General features: G+C 45.2%; 1 protein-coding gene and 1 pseudogene across 5 annotated transcripts in view; one reads left to right on the plus strand and one right to left on the minus strand.

Moving 5' to 3' along the window:
- Window positions 1-3,189: 3,189 nt before the first annotated feature.
- The window catches only part of PHYH (phytanoyl-CoA 2-hydroxylase), a 44,676-nt gene continuing 30,191 nt past the window's right edge, over window positions 3,190-17,674 (minus strand). For all 5 annotated transcript variants that reach the window (XM_084811635.1, XM_084811636.1, XM_084811639.1 and 2 more), the window contains 5 exons: window positions 17,590-17,671; window positions 16,924-17,105; window positions 14,655-14,804; window positions 10,434-10,568; window positions 3,190-7,669 (listed from right to left, as the gene is read on the minus strand). In XM_084811635.1, coding sequence (XP_084667761.1) covers window positions 7,616-7,669; window positions 10,434-10,568; window positions 14,655-14,804; window positions 16,924-17,105; window positions 17,590-17,671 — 603 coding nt within the window. In that variant the 3' untranslated portion in view covers window positions 3,190-7,615. The remainder of the gene's footprint in view (window positions 7,670-10,433; window positions 10,569-14,654; window positions 14,805-16,923; window positions 17,106-17,589; window positions 17,672-17,674) is intronic.
- On the plus strand, window positions 10,986-11,674 carry LOC146340210 (GTP-binding protein 10 pseudogene; annotated as a pseudogene).

Genomic DNA, 17,674 nt, shown 5'->3' on the forward strand with positions numbered 1-17,674 from the left:
ATCTCACAGGGTGGTTGTGAGGAGAAAATGATGAGGGGACCTTATATGTTGCCCTGAGCTCCCTGGAATAAAGGGAAAGAAATACATTAAAATAAACAAATCTATCGTCTGTATATGTCACCTCTAACCCCATGCGAAGCTAGTGAACAACCTTCGTGAACTGTGGTGTTCAGAACATAAACAGATTACATCTTCCTCTCCTGTCCAGGACGTGCACAGAAAGAACCTACACAGCTCTCGCTGACAAGGCAAGGTAGCACTCGTGGTGAAACCATCAGATCCGTGTTAGCTCTACTGAAAACCAACCTTCTGTAGTAAAATAAAAGAAGTGTGGCCCTTCAACAAAATGTTGCAGTGTATTCCTGATACATGTATGTTGCCCACGTCTGTGACTAAGAGGGTTGAAGAAACACCCCCCCCCCCACACACACACACAAATAGCATCAAAGACAGGCCTCCCTGTTCTATCTTACTTCGAGTATAGAATGAATGTACTTTTTTAGGTCTGGAACATTTAAAGTGCAAGCAACAGAGCATGAGGCTCCTACATGCAGATCAAACAATGGTCTTCCCCGCATAATTATACTAGACATCCAATGTCTAGCCACATATGTTGTGACACTGCGGGACAGAAGAATCAAGAGCAGAACTTCCAGTTGTTGTTGTTTATTCGGTCAGTCGCTTCCGACTCTTCGTGACTTCACGGGCCAGCCCACGCCAGAGCTTCCTGTCGGCTGTCGCCACCCCCAGCTCCCCCAAGGTCGAGTCCGTCACCTCCAGAATATCATCCACCCACCTTGCCCTTGGTCGGCCCCTCTTCCTTTTGCCTTCCACTTTCCCTAGCATCAGCATCTTCTCCAGGGTGTCCTGTCTTCTCATTATGTGGCCAAAGTACTTCAGTTTTGCCTTTAATATCATTCCCTCAAGTGAGCAGTCCGGCTTTCTTTCCTGGAGTGTGGACTGGTTTGATCCTCTTGCAGTCCAAGGCACTCTTAGAATTTTCCTCCAGCACCACAGTTCAACAGCATCCATCTTCCTTCGCTCAGCCTTCCTCAGGGTCCAGCTCTCGCAGCCATAGGTTACTACAGGGAATACCATTGCTTTAACTATATGGACCTTTGTTGTCAGTGTGATGTCTCTGCTCTTCACTATTTTATCAAGATTTGTCATTGCTGTCCTCCCAAGAAGTAAACGTCTTCTGATTTCCTGGCTGCAGTCAGTGTCTGCAGTAATCTTTGCACCTAGAAAGACAAAGTCTGTCACTGCCTCCACGTTTTCTCCCTCTATTTGCCAGTTATCAATCAAGCTGGTTGCCGTAATCTTGGTTTTTTGGGGGTTTAACTGCAACCCAGCTTTTGCACTTTCTTCTTTCACCTTCGTCATCAGGTTCCTCAGCTCCTCCTCCTTTCAGCCATGCAGCAATAGCCTTAATCGTGCGCTCTGGCAAAAGAGCACCATCTACTGACTATCTAGCAGAAGTTCTTCAAGCACCACGTGTGGCAATGCAATGATTGCACGCCAAAGAGATATTGAAAAAACGTGCTCCCCACAGCTGCGTCGTGTTTTCTCTTCAAGGGTTCTTTACAATAGGATTATGTATAATGAGAAATTACTTCAACATTGGAAGGCAATGGCATGATCTCACACTGGGTGCGTTCGCACAACATGCCAACCCACGATGGGTGACAAAATGTGCGCTGTGGGCTGTTTTGCAAACTACCCAGTGTGTGGTCGGTGTGCCCGACAGATGATCGGGCCTGTTTCTCCCTCTTTCCCCCTTGGTCCCTCATCCAGCTCTGCCTGGCATCCCAGGGGACTTGGTGACAGAACCTGTTTTGTCTGCCACCAAGCCCCCATTCCCACTCCAACCGCAATCCTGATCACGGTCGGAGCCCTTTTCTTGGTGCCCCTTTCCCTTTGCCAGCGGCAGCTCCCCCAGTCCCCAAACAGCACTTTGGAGGAGCTGCCACTGCCCCCCACCAGCTCCTGCCAAGCCCCCCCGTCCCCATTCTGACCTCAATCCCAATCACAGTTGGAGCCCTCTTTTTATTTTTTTTTTGCACAAAAATGGGGTTGGAATTTTTTTTTTTGCATTTTTCCGGCCCTGTTTTTTGTGTGCAGATGGCCCTGTTACTTATTATTTATTAGGTTATTTGCAGTTGCACACTTCCACAACTGTGGTTATCCATAAATATAGGGGCTTGCCTTGGCCGCTCCCTTGTACATCAAACATACAAGGGAACACTCAAGGCTCCCTTGTGGACCGTGGGAATGCTGTAGACATCATATACCTTGACTTCAGCAAAGCTTTCGACAAAGTGCCCCATGATATCCTGATGAGCAAACTAGCTCAAAGTGGGCCAGATGAAACAACGATCCGGTGGATCCACAGTTGGCTACAGGATCGGACTCAAAGAGTGCTTATCAATGGGACTTCTCAAAGTGGGGAGAGGTAACGAGTGGGGTACCGCAGGGCTCAGTCCCGGGCCCAGAGCTCTTCCACATTTTTATTAATGACTTGGGAGGAGGAGGTGCAGGGAATGCTGATCAAATTTATTTATTTATTTATTTCATTTCTATACCGCCCAATAGCCGAAGCTCTCTGGGTGGTTCACAAAAACTAAAACCAAACAACACACAATAAAACAATTTAAAATATATAGAACATTAAAACCACAATATAACAATACAACCACAATAAAACCTAGCAGCAGTACAGGAGTTTAAAATACAGATTTAAAACAGCAAAGATAAAAATTTAGAAAGCTAAAATGCCTGGGAAAATAAAAAGGTCTTCACCTGGCGCCGAAAGGTGTACAATGTAGGTGCCAGGCGAACCTCACTAGGGAGCTCATTCCAGAGCCGGGGTGCCACAACAGAAAAAGCCCTCCTCCTAGTAGCCACCCGCCTCACTTCCTTTGGCAGGGGCTCACGGAGAAGGGCCGCTGATGATGATCTTAAGGTCCGGGCAGGCACATATGGGAGGAGGCGATCCTTCAGGTAACCTGGCCCCAAGCCGTTAAGGGCTTTGAATGTTAACACTAGCACTTTGAATCGGGCCCGGAAATGGACTGGCAGCCAGTGCAGCTGGAAAAGTACTGGCGTAATATGAGCTCGCAGGCCAGTCCCTGTTAACAATCTTGCTGCCCTATTTTGGACCAGCTGAAGTTTCCGGACCGTTTTCAAAGGCAGCCCCACGTATAACGCATTGCAGTAATCCAGACGAGAAGTTATCAGAGCATGGATAACTGTAGCTAGGCTATCTCTGTCCAGATAAGGGCGTAGTTGGTATACCAGCCTAAGCTGATAAAAAGTGCTCCGTGCCACTGAGTTCACCTGTGCCTCAAGTGACAGTTCTGGATCCAAGAGCACCCCCAAACTACGAACCTGATCCTTTAGGGGGAGTGCAACCCCCTCCAGAACAGGTTGAATATCACCTAGCCGGGCAGACGAACCACCCACTAACAGTACCTCCATCAAATTTGCAGATGACACAAAATTGGGCGGGATAGCTAATACTTTGGAAGACAGAAACAAAATTCAAAGTGATCTGGATAGACTGGAGCGCTGGGCAGAAAACAACAGAATGACATTTCATAGGGATAAATGCCAAGTTCTACACCTAGGAAAAAGAAACCAAATGCACAGTTACAAGATGGGGGATACGTGGCTCAACAACACTACAAGCGAGAAAGATCTTGGAATTGTGGTTGATCACAAGCTGAATATGAGCCAACAATGTGATGTGGCTGCAAAAAAGGCAAATGCTCTTCTGGGCTGCATTAATAGAAGCAGAGCTTCCAAATCCCAGGAAGTACTAGTTTCCCTCTGCTCAGCACTAGTTAGGCCTCATTTGGAGTACTGTGTCCAGTTCTGGGCACCACACTTTAAGAAGGATGCAGACAAGCTGGAGAGGGTTCAGAGGAGGGCAACCAAGATGATCAGGGGACTGGAAACAAAGCCCTATGAGGAGAGACTGAAAGAACTGGGCAGGTTTAGCCTTGAGAAGAGAAGACTGAGGGGAGATATGATAGCACTCTTCAAGTACTTGAAAGGTTGTCACAGAGAGGAAGGCCAGGATCTCTTCTCGATCATCCCAGAGTGCAGGACACGGAATAATGGGCTCAAGTGACAGGAAGCCAGATTCCAGCTGAACATCAGGAAAAACTTCCTGACTGTTAGAGCAATATGACAATGGAACCAATGACCTAGGGAGGTGGTGGGCTCTCCCACACTGGAGGCCTTCAAGACGAGGCTGGACAGCCACCTGTCAGGGATGCTCTGACTTGGATTCCTGCATTGAGCAGGGGGTTGGACTTGATGGCCTTGTAGGCCCCTTGCAACCCTACTATTCTACTATTCTATGATTCTAAGGCTACACTGCTTTTGACAGCTTTGCACAGTTGACAGGTGGGGGGACAGGGTGTACACCAACCGCTAGCAAGGGTGTCCCCAGGGTTCAATGCATTGCCCTGAGCCTTGGGGGTGCCCTGCTAAGAATCCCCACTTGCCCGAGTCCCTGCACCTATTTTTAAGGGTGCCCCCCTTTTCTTCTCAGATGGCAAGGGGAAAGGGGCCCTGGCAGCAGCTTGGCTGAGATCACGGAAAGCAGTTTCGGTCACGCTCAGGAAGAGCGGCTGGGGTTTCTGCCACTCTTCCTGAGCGGCTTGCGGCCTGATGCCCTCTACCCATGATGGGTTGGCATGTCCGGGTTCGGACAAGAACCCCTACAACATGGGGCTATCGGGGATGGGTTCACATGTCACTTTAAACCATGGTGGCTTATAAGATATGCACAGTAGCTTATTTTGCAAATAACCTACTGTGCCCCGACAGCTAATCATACTGTGTGTAGTTTATTTTCCCCCACCCACCCTCCCTCCCCCCCAGTCCTCCAGCCCGCATCCCAGGGGAGCTGGGGCCAGACCTGTCTTGCCTGCTGTCAAGTCCCCCTTCCAGCTCCAATCACAGTTGGGGTCTGGTCCCTTGGTTACTGTTGTTCCCAGTCCCACTTTTGCATAAAAATGGGCACGAGAAACTCCCCCACACTTCCCCGATTCTTCCCATTTGCACACATGGAGGAAATGCCTTTTTTGGCGGGGAAGGGGGTGAGGGGGGGGGAGGGAGTGGATCTCCAATTGGGAGAGCCCCCTGGATTTGTCCTAAAGATCACTCTTGCCACTTTGATTTTGACAGTTGTCACTGTCAAAATACGAGTTGTGAGAGCAATCTTTAGGGTTAATCGGACAAACCTTTTTTTATGGGGGGGGTTGCTGGCAGGGGAGTAGAGGGCTGTGTGTGGGACCCCCAAGGCCTCTCACCACCCTGGCACCAATAGGAAACATGGAGGGAAGTGGGTAACTGCAACCCTTTCCCCCCTTTAAAAACACCCACTTCCCTGAGTGTTTTCCATTTGTGCTGGGATGGGGGGGCTTAAGGAAGCCCCCACATAGCCCTCCACCCCCCCAGCAGCCCCTCGTCCCATAAAATCAGGTTTGTCTTTTCTGCATGGGATGCTTTAAATCCCCGTGCAGATGAATAGAGGGGATTTAAAGGTGCCCCGTGTGGAACACTGAGGGGGGGGGGAAATCCAAGCCCCCCCCCAAGGACTGCTGGGGCAACACAGTCCTTGAGGGGGCTTGGATTTGTCCCCCCCCTTGGCTTTTAAAATTTATTTCCGCAGGGTGTTTTGTGCAAAAGGGGTTCCAAAACCAACCAACCCCCGAAAATTGGGGGTGGGGGGACCAAATCCATGCCCCCACCCGGACTGTGGGGGCAAGCCAGTCCTTGGCAAGATTCCAATGCAATCCAATGGGATTTCAAGGTGCCAGTTGGATTGCAGGGATAACCTGGCTTCAGTTGTCTATGCTCTGGTAATCTCCAAGTTAGATTACTGCAATGCGCTGTACATGGGGCTGCCTTTGAAGATGGGTCAGAAGCTGCAGCTTGTGAAAATGTGGTGACCAGACTGATAATGGGGACCAGAAGGTCCGAACATGTAAGACCAACGCCGGCCCGCTTGCATTGGCTATGTGCTTCCGAAGCCAATTCAAGGTGCTGGTTTCAACTATAAAGCCACACACAGCTCAGGACTACAATACCTGACGGAGCACCTCCCCCAGCTCAAGCATACCTGTACACTATGCTCAACATCTAAGGCCCTCCTCCGGCTGCCTATGAGGGAGCCTTGGAAGATAGCAACAAGGCAGAGGGCCTTCTCAGTGGTGGCCCCCCAATTTTGGAATGATCTTCCCGATGAGGCTCACCTGGTGCCCTGATTATCTTTTCAGCACCAGATGAAGACCTTTCTCTTTTCCCAGGAATTTGGCAGCCTGTGATGAGTTTTTTAATTGATCCTGGATTTGTTTTATGGTTGGCTGATTGCTCATAGTTGTTTTTAGATACATGTTGTCTCTGTGTATACTGTCTGTTCGTGTGGGGTTTTTTGCTTTTCATTTCTGCATATTGTATTTTTAGTGTTTTTAACCTTTCTAAACTGCCCAAAGAGTTTCGGCTATGGGGCGGTATAGAAATGTAATAAATAATAACCCACCCTGATAAAACCGGTCCAGGTTCAGATGATATGCTAACCCACTGTGGGCTGTTTCAGACAACAACCCATTGTGCGTTAGCATGACATGCGTTTGCGGTTACTATGAAAACATTTAATGAAAGGTGGTTGATCTTAAAGATGATTTCTTTCACATGTGGTGGCTATGCATTAGGCCTGGGAATTGTGTTCTTAGTGTTCTAGAAATTGATGTAATTAGTAAAACATTCAGTGTACGGTTACAACGAGATCCTGTTTTATTGCCACTATTGACTGCATTTTTAACATATATTTATATTGATTTTAAACTTATAAAAACACAGAAACAGTAACAAATCCATTGTTTGATCAGATGGATAATGTGTTCAGTTTGTGTTACAATTAATGAATTCCTTTTCATTTAAAAACGTCTGTCTCCTCATGTTCCTATATTTCTTTCACCCCAATGCATCTTTCCATTAATCATTATGTGTTACTGATGGCTTCTGTTTGTCCTTATTTTTATTTACATATTCTATAAAACAGTTCCAAATTATATAGAAGTTTTCATCCTTGCTGTGCTTGCTGTCTTTCTGCCCATTTTAGTTATGTCAGTTTTTCCATTAGAGCTATTGTCCATAATCTCTATTGATATTTCAGAACTTTCCTTCTTGAATCTTGCAATTCCCAGTCATGCATCCACATAAAACAGCTTAATCATTCTTTGCACGTAAGGTTTTTATTTTCTCCCTCAAATATTAACTACAGTCCCAAAGCTGAACACACGTTAATTTGTTGTTTGGTTATTTTCATAAATTCTAGGAAAACGTTTGACAAAAAAACTTGTGTTATTCTACATTCCCACTACATATGCAGGTGAGCAGGTAGGCTTACAATTTCAGCCTTAGATTATCAAATGTAAATAAGCTGCAGAATTTTTTGAAATTACTACTAACTGCATAGTACTTGGAAAAAAAAAAACAGTTAGAAAAAAGTATAGAACACATTCAAGCAAGGGTTTATGATTTCTTAGGCAGTTCAGAAATCCAGCACAGGATATTCGAGCCTTGGCACCTGGGTAACATTTTAAAGATTTCCTCTCTCTCCTTTAACAAGACGACTTCGTAAAATCCAAGCATCCTAAGAACAAAAATAGGAAGGATTGATTATGGGGGTTGGGGAAGAAACCCTCTTGTTCTGTGCACAAAATCATTCCCACAGCACACACAAGAAGCTCCTATCTACTTTAGGGGGAATTCCCTACACCCAGCAATTTGGTCCTGCATGGAGCTTTGGTCCTGAACTCTGTACAAAGCAGCAGAAAGTGTGTCTGCCAAGGCACCATTTCAGCTTTCCCCTCAATTCAGGTCCCCTATTTACTCACTCAACAGATGACAAGAGCTGACAGCGCTGATGATGTTCAGCAGCACAAAAGAGAGGTTTGGAGAAGAGACAGCCACCATTATTTAGTGTGAGTTCCTACTTTGCTATTTGAAAACGTCTTGGGCCAGATCTACATGGCAACTGAATGGGAAGCGCTTTCAGGTTTAATGGGGATTTTAATGAAATCGGCTTTGGTCCATCAGGGACACACGTAGCCAGAAAAGCAGAGTACACAGTACATTAAAACGCGCTTTCACAGGTCATGCTGTATGTCAGTCCTCCTTACTTTGGGGTCGTGTGGGCGGAGTCTTGCCACTTGCACTGAACATCGCTGAACACAGAGGTGCTGTTCAGCAAATGAGAGGCTTGTTCCCCTCCCCTGTCCACACTCCCCTGCTCAAAGAAGTTTGGAAGTGCTGAATTAAGCCCCCATAGCTTAGCCCCACACCTCTCCCCTCTCATCCACCATTGGGATATTGTGAAAGATTAAAGATTAAAACTGAGCTTTTATGAATGAAGAAAACAGGGTGCATTCTATGAATGAGTCAAGCTGCTATCCTGATACATCGGAATTGCGAGACTGCACCTTTGAGAAGGGAGGAAACAGCCTACAAAGGCAGTGGGGAGGGCAGGCGGCAGCAGAATGGCAGCTCCTTAGGGTGCCCCTTCACCATCCCTTTGGCTCACTTCCTCACCTTTGCTCTTACATCTGAGTAGACCTAGGAGGCTATTCTCCCAACCCCTCTCTTCCAGCCAGGCAGACTCACACTCCTAGGCACACCCAACATGCAGGATTTAATCTGGGTGAATGGAGCACACTGCAGCTGAAGTGTGCAGGAGCCACTGAAGGCAAAAGATGTGCTAAAACAACTTTCAGAAAATGTGCATTTTAGAGAGGGAAGTGGTGGGGTGGCCACAACGTCATGTGTCCCGAATAACCCTCAAGTGCTTTCCCTCCACAGTAAATCACACACATAGATTGGTTCTTGGTTTTCCAAGCTGTATAAATTCTGCAAATAAATCCCGTTGTTTCACTCAATCGCAATTGTTTCTTCTCCCCTCTGCCTAAGCTTTGCCAGACATCCTCAACCTCTCGGCCTTCAGGCCATGAAACCTGCTTTAATAAAGTAACCTTGGAAGATTACATTCTGAAGATGCTGAATTCAGCACATCATGCAATGTACATGGTTCTGCCTATGGACTGTTTGGAAGAGAGTACACCGAGTAATACAAATTTCTTCTGACATTAGCTCATGGTTTAAGCTACAGTATTATGCTTTAACCAGGGACTGTATGTATTCTACAATTCCTGGAAGCACTGAAAATATGAGACAGGGCATAGAATTCAGCTTCCCAAGGACCTGGGTTTTCACTGGAAGAAGTGAATTCCTAGCCAGTTAAGGCTCCATTAATATGACTGGAAGCGTGTGGACACTGGGTAGTATCCAACAGAGCCGGTGTGCACACAGCCAGCCCCGCTGGGCCCTGGTCCACATGAGCCCTGCCCCACCAGCCCAGGTCCGTGTGCAGCCATGATATACCACTTCCGTGGGCAAGACCCGACGCATGCAGAAACGCTGGCTGTTGGAAGCACACTGCCCTTATTGGATACTACCCAATATGCCTGCTGAAATCTAAGAAGCCAGAGAGGTATATGAAGACAATTTTCCATATTTGGGGGTGGTGCTTTAATGCCCTGCACTGCTTTCTTCATGTCTAACAGAAGTATTATTTATTTATTTACTATAGAAATGTCTATGCCATTCTTCAGTAACAATTCCCAGGGCAGTTTAAATAAAAAGAAGTAGACTAGATCACACAAACATAATATGAAAACGGTAACGTTAACTTCATAAATAATGCAGAATACAAGACCCAATGCAATGTTCACCGCTCCGAAATCTGTTTTAGATATAGAGCGGTATACAAATATTGTAAACAAATAAACAAACATACATACAAATTGCTCAATATTAATATTGTAGCATTTACATATTTCCTTGCTGTAAAATTTGGATTAACTAGGTACAGAATTTTTATTTCCTTAGTGGGGATTTTACACAGCCCTGGTCATGCATCCAGAAGGAACTCTCTTCCAGTTTCAGACAGAAAGAATACTAGATATGTCTGAAATTGGGATTATTGTAAAAAGAGAAACTGACACTGGAGATGGGTGTAGTTGCTTACAGGAGGCACACCTAACCTTCGAAAGGTGGGCATTTACACTAATCTGATAATCACTCTGAATAGAGAAGCAGTTCTCATTACTGCCAACAACGGAAAGAACGCATCAAAGAATACAGCATTGGTAAATCATTGTCCCAAAATGATGGAGCATGCATCACCACACAACGGTACTGTGCTATATAGAAGACAATATCTACAATTAGACCTGTTCAATAGCAAAGGACATCCCTTGACAGGCCATTTCTACCAAAATAGTTATTCCCACCACTCCAACTTACGACAGAGGTATGATGTCAAATGTTTTTGTTACAAGACATAAAAACCTTCCACTTACTTTCATGGAGAAAGATGAGTCTACGCCAAACTTTCTTCTTGCAATATCTTTAATTTCTTTCTCAATGTTTTCTTGAGTAGTTCCTTTCACATCAATATAGTGGCAGCCACAACTTGCATAATGACAAGATATTGCCTGCATAAAAAACCCCAAACAATACAGAAAAGCTGTAAACACTTTCCCATAAGGAAATGCAAGGATGGACCTGTGCAAGGGGAAAACCTAAACATCTCCCAAGTACATGTGGAGGATGCAAAGGTTCCCTCTTTGGATGTTACCCCGGAAATACGTACAGAAGATACAAGAGTCACACATGCATCCTTTTTCGGTACTTCACTGCGGAGCCACTCTCAAAACTCCAACCTTGTTCTTCCTACTAACTTCACACCTGCTTACTTGAGAAGGAATTCATTACGGCAAACAGAAGATAAAGCCTTGCTAGGTTATTTCTAGAAGATTTCTACTAGAGATGGGGTCCCTCCTTGCCTGGCCCTGTGTAAGTTCAAATATTGCTGAAGCAGAAGGGAGACTCTCTGGAGGTTGGCCCATACCATGGTGTGGGTCGGCTGAGCCCTATTCAGAAGGTATGGCAGATTAATGGATGACCTGTGGAAGTATGGCAGACTTATGGAGGATCTATGTGAAAGGAGGAACTGCTGCAATGGGCTTTTCTCCATTAGCTCGGGAAGGAGGAAAAGGCGGTGATGTCTGGCTGGCAGCTCAAGAAAAACTTACCTTGAAGAGATCAATATCCAAAGAAATGGTTTGTGGCAGCAACAGGAGCCAATAGCAGTACTGCTGCACTGAAAGGTGTTAATGGAAAAGAATGCGAAGTAAACGGGCCGACAGGAAGATCAGTAAACGGTCCGACAGGAAGATCAGTTACTACAGATGACAGAAAACTCTTTGGGGAACTTAATGCAGGAGACAAACCGTTGGTGGCACGTGGGGCTATTAGTGGATGCTTGGTTACAAATGTCTTGCCACCTTGCCAAAAGGTCAAACACACAAGGTTTGTCTCGATTTAAAACTTACAGCAGATGTTGGCGCACTTGGATCTCCAAATGCAGGAGAGTGCTCTTTGCCAGCCAAGACTTCTCATGCCACACTTTGCTTTGCAGATTATGCATTCACAGCAATCAAACCTGAACTTGGAACAGTTAAGTCTGCTGATTACTAGAGAGGGGTGATCTTGCCCCCACTCACCTTGGACAGGTGCCCCCCGCCCCCCCATCAGAAATGACTCACTTCATTTTCTGTGCCACTCTGTGGCTAATTAAAAGCAGCCCCTGAGCAAAGCAAAGGAAGCATTTCTGTTGCTTTGCTAGAGGGCTGCTTTTTAGAACTGCCCCACAGGAAAGCAGCTGTTGGGTGGCAAAAGGCTATTCCCCAAGATCCCAAGAGTTTTCCCACGGGAAATGTGTTTTGTCATCCACCCCCAGTTTTTTTTGGGGGGGACCCTTCAAAGCAGACCCCTAGCAAAGGAACAGGGAAACATAGGGCTCCCCCTCAGATGTTTCTGTTAGTAACTCACTAAAGGCACAATCCTACACATGTTTAGACAGAAAAAATCCTACAACTCCCAGCATCCGCCAGTCAGCCATGCTAGCTGGGGAATGGGCTGGGGAAAGCTGGGAGTCGTAGGATTTCTTCTCTGCCTAAACATGTATAGGATTGCGCCCTGAAAGGGTAAGAATTTTACTGCAGCATGTTTGGACACCATGAGGGACTCTTGTGCTTCCCCCTCCCACAGGGCACGCTAGTGCACCTACTCACCAAGTAAAACGTACTAGAAAGTCAGTACCCCAGCCTTTCAATCCCAGTGGCCAGCGCATCATTTCATGAGGCGAGAATGAAGAACTTCCACCACACAGGAGAGCATGCCTCGCTATGTTCACCATAATGGGAAGCTGCATGGCTTTGCATTTTATAAATTTCACCAGGGCTGTGCACCTCATCCGCTTTGACTCGGATCCGAATCCAAAGTGAGATTCGGACATCTGAATCACTCGTTTTTGGCACTGTCCCACTGACTTGGATGGGAAAACACAAATGGCCATATTTTTTTCAGTTTTCAGGCTACATACATGAAATTTGGGGAACTCTCAGCCCCCCTAGAGTGATGCCCACTTGACAAATTTCAGACAATTGGGCCCAGTAGTTTTTGTGTGAGGCACAGGTGAAATTTGATTTTTTCAAGGAAATCTTTCAAAGCAAAAAGCTGTAACTGTTCACTGCTTGCACAGAAGCACATGAACGTTGGCCCCCCTGGAGGGCATCCCACCTGCCAAACCTCAGACAGTTTGGCCCACTAGTTTTGTACAAGGTACGGGTAAAATGTGCTGTTCTCGGAAACTCAAACCAAAGTTCACAAAGGGATAATCAAGTTAGGCATTGAAGCGGTGAGGAGGTCACTATCCCTAAACTCTGCTGTAGGTTTCTTTGAAGTGCAAATAACCCCTTTCCCCTAGAACTACTTTCCTATTCACAGTCAGTAACCTCAAGAGTCTCTTTGGCTGAATTGCCTGGGAAAACACTGGCTGGTAGGCAGGAAGCAAACAAAGACAGCAGCCCTGCGAGGTGGGCACACTGACTTGAATGAAGAGCAATGGCAGTGGTCTGCTGGACTGAGGCAGGAAGCAACACAGCAACCCTGCCACTGAGGGGACAGCAGCACCTCGCCCACTTCTGCCCTTGCCAAGACCCCAAAGATGCCTCATATTGGGCTTGCCTGCTTTGCAACACACGGTGTAGTATTACAGTATTTAAATAATAGCTGTTCATGTGTGTAGTGTTTTGCCCACTGTTTTTGGAAATACGGACCGTGTGTACTCCTTTGACATACACTGTTTGCTTGTCCACACAGCACAACAACACACACAAGCAAAAGAAAAGCAAACACTAAAGTACCTAACAGAAGAGAAAGGGTTTTTGTTTTTTGGTTTTTTTAGGGAAAAGAGATAAAAAACAGGAAGGGAAGGAATACTGAAATTGAGAAGGGGAGGTGGAAGGGAGCCGAGAAAAAACAAGGAGAGGAAAGCTCTCTCGAGATAGATAGATAGATAGATAGATAGATAGACAGACAGACATATATATATATATATATATATATATATATATATATAAATATCTAGACAGAATGAAAGTAAGGGCAAACTAATGGTTGAGAGAGAATTGAAAAGGTGTGTGCATGTGTGTGTGGGAAGATAAGCAACTGAAGTGAAATTTTCTGGATGTTAAAATGAATAAACAACAAGAATGATCAGTAAACCTATTACAAAAGGGTGGGGTGGGATGAGGAGACACTAACATAGCTGTCACAGCACGCGCGTTCTTCTCGGCTTCGTTCTGCCAAAGGAGAGTGGGAAGGGTTAAGGCTTCCTCCGCCATGCCTGGCAGAGACTGGCGCAGTCGCTCTTGGTGGCCGCAGCAGAGGCAGGCTAGGACTGGAGTGGAGAGATAAATGCCATGGAGCTTCCCTCTCAGCTCCCATCGATCCTGCTGCCACCACCATCACTGCACACAATGGCAGTTTGTCAGGATAACGGGAGGCTGCTTAATTATCAGGCGGCTTGCACACCTCAATGGATTGTCTTGCGCCCCACCCCCCGGGTATGTGCACCCCACTTACCACCTCTCTCACAATGAGCAAACGTAGGCTGACTTACAGCAAAGCTCCCTCCCTCCTCCTCTTCCCTCCCCACCTCGTTTTCTGCCCCTCCAGGCGGCCAGATCTCTCTCAAATTGATACATTTGGTGCTAACACCTCCTCTCCCCTCCCCCCTCTTCTCCTCCCACTCCCCCTGATCTTTCAGAAGTTGATACATTCTGGAGACAGCCTTTCTGGGCTGCTCAGAACGCATAAGAGGAGGTCTGGATATACAAGGCGGACTGAGGCACCTTGTAGGTGATCCGCTTCGGTTTTGGGTGCCTTGGTGCTGTTCTGATCTGCTTTGTAGCAAGACGAGGCATCTCCAAATCAGCCCGCTTCACCTTGTTATTCAGGCCTCAGACCGAAGTGATACACAGCCCTAAATTTCACTGTTTTTTATCCCAGCTTTAAAACTAAAAATATGTAAGTACTTAGTCCAAGTCATTGTCCAAAACATATTACATAAGAAGATTAAGAGATGACATCGAGGGTTAATTAAAAACATGGAAGGGTCTGGACTTGTGAAGCGGGCTTTTAAGAACAGCCTGCAGCGTGAATTAGTATCTTACCTTCCGAAACCCTTCAGTCTTGTTCATGCCAGACCCATGGATTAGTAAAGGATGGAAAAACACTGTATCTCCTTTCTCCATAGTAAGGTGAACTCTGGGAACACTTTTATCATAATCACGCACTCCATGGTACATCTTGTTTGAACCATCCTGGAAAAATCAATGTTAAAATGATCTTCCTACTCCTAAATGTATTAGTCTCACTTCAGAAACCAACATCTTCAGAACTGAATGACAAATGTGAGGAATGCTTAGCTGGATCAGACCAAAGTCCATGTAGCCCAACATTCTGTTTCCAACACTGACCAGCCATGGGGGATGAGGCTGATGGACCCTCTGCAGTGTTTATTTCATGCATCTGGTACCAAGATGTATACTGCGTCTGAACAAAGAGGTTCTGCTTTGTTACTGTAGCCTTTGAGAGGTCTATTGTCCATGAATTTGTATAATCATTTTTCAATGCCATTTGAGCTGGTGGCCCAATCACTTTTAGCACTGAATCCAATATTAAACAAGCCTTGATTCAGCCACCATAATTTATTCATACTGAACTTTAGGAAACAGAGTTTCCCATTAGCATCCAACATCTAATTATCACTGTCTGTACTTTCTCAGTTTCATTTGCCTCTAACCTCATTTTTTACAACCTCCCATGTGTTTGTATACCTGAAGGAGACTCCAGTCTTTGAAAGCTTATGACATAACACATTTGTTTGTCTTTAAAATAGCACCAGAGTGTTGTTTTTGGTGCAACAGAATAAACTGCTATGCCGCTGAGCTTCTGGTCCTTTTAGAAGCAATACTTTCTCCCTTTGCTTTAAAAATATTAATCACTTTTTGGAAATGTAAATTCAAGGCATGAGGCAGGTCAGGTCCACAGAAGGAGGCAAAGTCTCAAAGCACCCCTTACGATAGGTTCTTGATCAAGATCATAGAATCATAGAATAGTAGGGTTGGAAGGGGCCTATAAGGCTATCGAGTCCAACCCCCTGCTCAATGCAGGAATCCAAGTCAGAGCATCCCTGACAGATGGCTGTCCAGCCTCGTCTTGGAACACCTCCAGTGTGGGAGAGCCCACCACCTCCCTAGGTCATTGGTTCCATTGTCGTATTGCTCTAACAGTCAGGAAGTTTTTCCTGATGTTCAGCCAGAATCTGGCTTCCTGTAACTTGAGCCCATTATTCCGTGTCCTGCACTCTGGGATGATCGAGAAGAGATCCTGGCCTTCCTCTCTGTGACAACCTTTCAAGTACTTGAAGAGTGCTATCATATCTCCCCTCAGCCTTCTCTTCTCAAGGCTAAACATGCCCAGTTCTTTCAGTCTCTCTTCACAGGGCTTTGTTTCCAGTCCCCTGATCATCTTTGTTGCTCTCCTCTGAACCCTCTCCAGTTTGTCTGCATCCTTCTTAAAGTGCGGTGCCCAGAACTGGACACAGTACTCAAGATCATGTCCCCAGTGCTTACATTTGAGTTAAATAGAAAATAGTAGCTTCTATTTATGTCTTTAAAATAACGTGGACTTTGGATTTTGTTCCTTTATAAGAACACAAATAACAGTGTTCGTAATCTGAAAAAAAAATAGAGATCTACAGACGAGTCTCTTCTCTGAATGCCTCCAATATGTTATGTGACAATAAGGAGAAAGGGTCTTCCCTGCTGTGGCACCCCAATAATGGAAAAGCCTCCCTTTAGAGGTAACACCTAGTGCTGATAGAGCAGTCCCCCCAGTGCCAGGTTAAAATATTCATATTTACTGTACACCGCTCTGGTAACTGTAAGTTTTACAAATCATTTTAATAAATAATAAATAATGTATATGAATTCTCAGTATGAAATGGAACAACAATCCTTAAGACATTCACACTGTTATACTAGAAATTGTATATGTGTGTGATATTATTTTTTCTATTATTATTAATATATTATTAATATTATTTCTATATTATTTGTTGTCGATGATGTTAGATTTTTCTATTAATACAACCTACAAAACATAACAAACTATACAACCTTCATATGTTGATCAATAGGTGGCTTGCTTATAGTGTAGCATTTGTGAAACCAGTTGACCACTGTATTTTTTACAGAATCCAAGTCTATCATATGGACATCACTAAAAGTGACAGGATGGTGGAGAATTTTCCCTCTAAATTCAGCTAGAGAATACATTCTAAATACACCAAAACTGAAATGATCCTCATGACTCTGTTAGTAAAACTGTAATCAGCTACCTCCCAAACTGTTGACTCGAAGCACACACAAAAATTACCTCCCATGCAGGATAATCGTGCTGTTTCAGAGACTCCTTATGAGTTCCTGGCAAAACAACCAGGCATCCATTTCTACGATCAATCCACTCCATGGCAGTCCAGGCACAAACAATGCGGTCCGCAGGCCGGAAGGAGAAAAAGTGCAAATCCTGATGCATTGGGTGGCGAGAAGTCTTCTTCCCTGCAAACATTATTTGCGTTAGCTTAGTCGTAGAATTAATCAAAATGAAGTAAATATTTTAAGCTGGCGATGGCTGTACACATCCATCTGTTGCAGCAACGGGGTGGCTGGGAAGTCTTTATTTTGGAACAAGCCCTTCCTCCTCCAGTTAATTTCAAGTGGAAAAACAGTACACGAGACATAGATAGGAATTCAATTCATGTTGGTGGAATTATATTAAAAGGACAGTGAAATTAAGTTTTGCCAATACAACTCCATCCCTCAAAATGCAAAGCCTCTATCACTGGGTGCGACAGGAGGGGGTGGGGGCTGTACGCTTATATCCCAATGGCATACATCTTCATTTGGACGTGTATCACAGTAACTACCTCTCCAAGTTTCAACGGAAAAAAGAAAAATGTCAAATCCAATAATATTTTAACAGAATGGTACCTGCGTGCATGAACAGAATATTTTATTTCCCATTTGCTCAAATATTCCTTACCAGGATCTGGAGGTTTATTTATCAACATGATGTGCATAGCCATGATGTTTGGTCCTGTGAAGCATTCAACATATTTCAGTATCTA

Source organism: Heloderma suspectum, chromosome 7, assembly GCF_057233095.1.
Source record: "Heloderma suspectum isolate Gila_16-S chromosome 7, 16-S_ref, whole genome shotgun sequence".
Taxonomy (NCBI): domain Eukaryota; kingdom Metazoa; phylum Chordata; class Lepidosauria; order Squamata; family Helodermatidae; genus Heloderma; species Heloderma suspectum.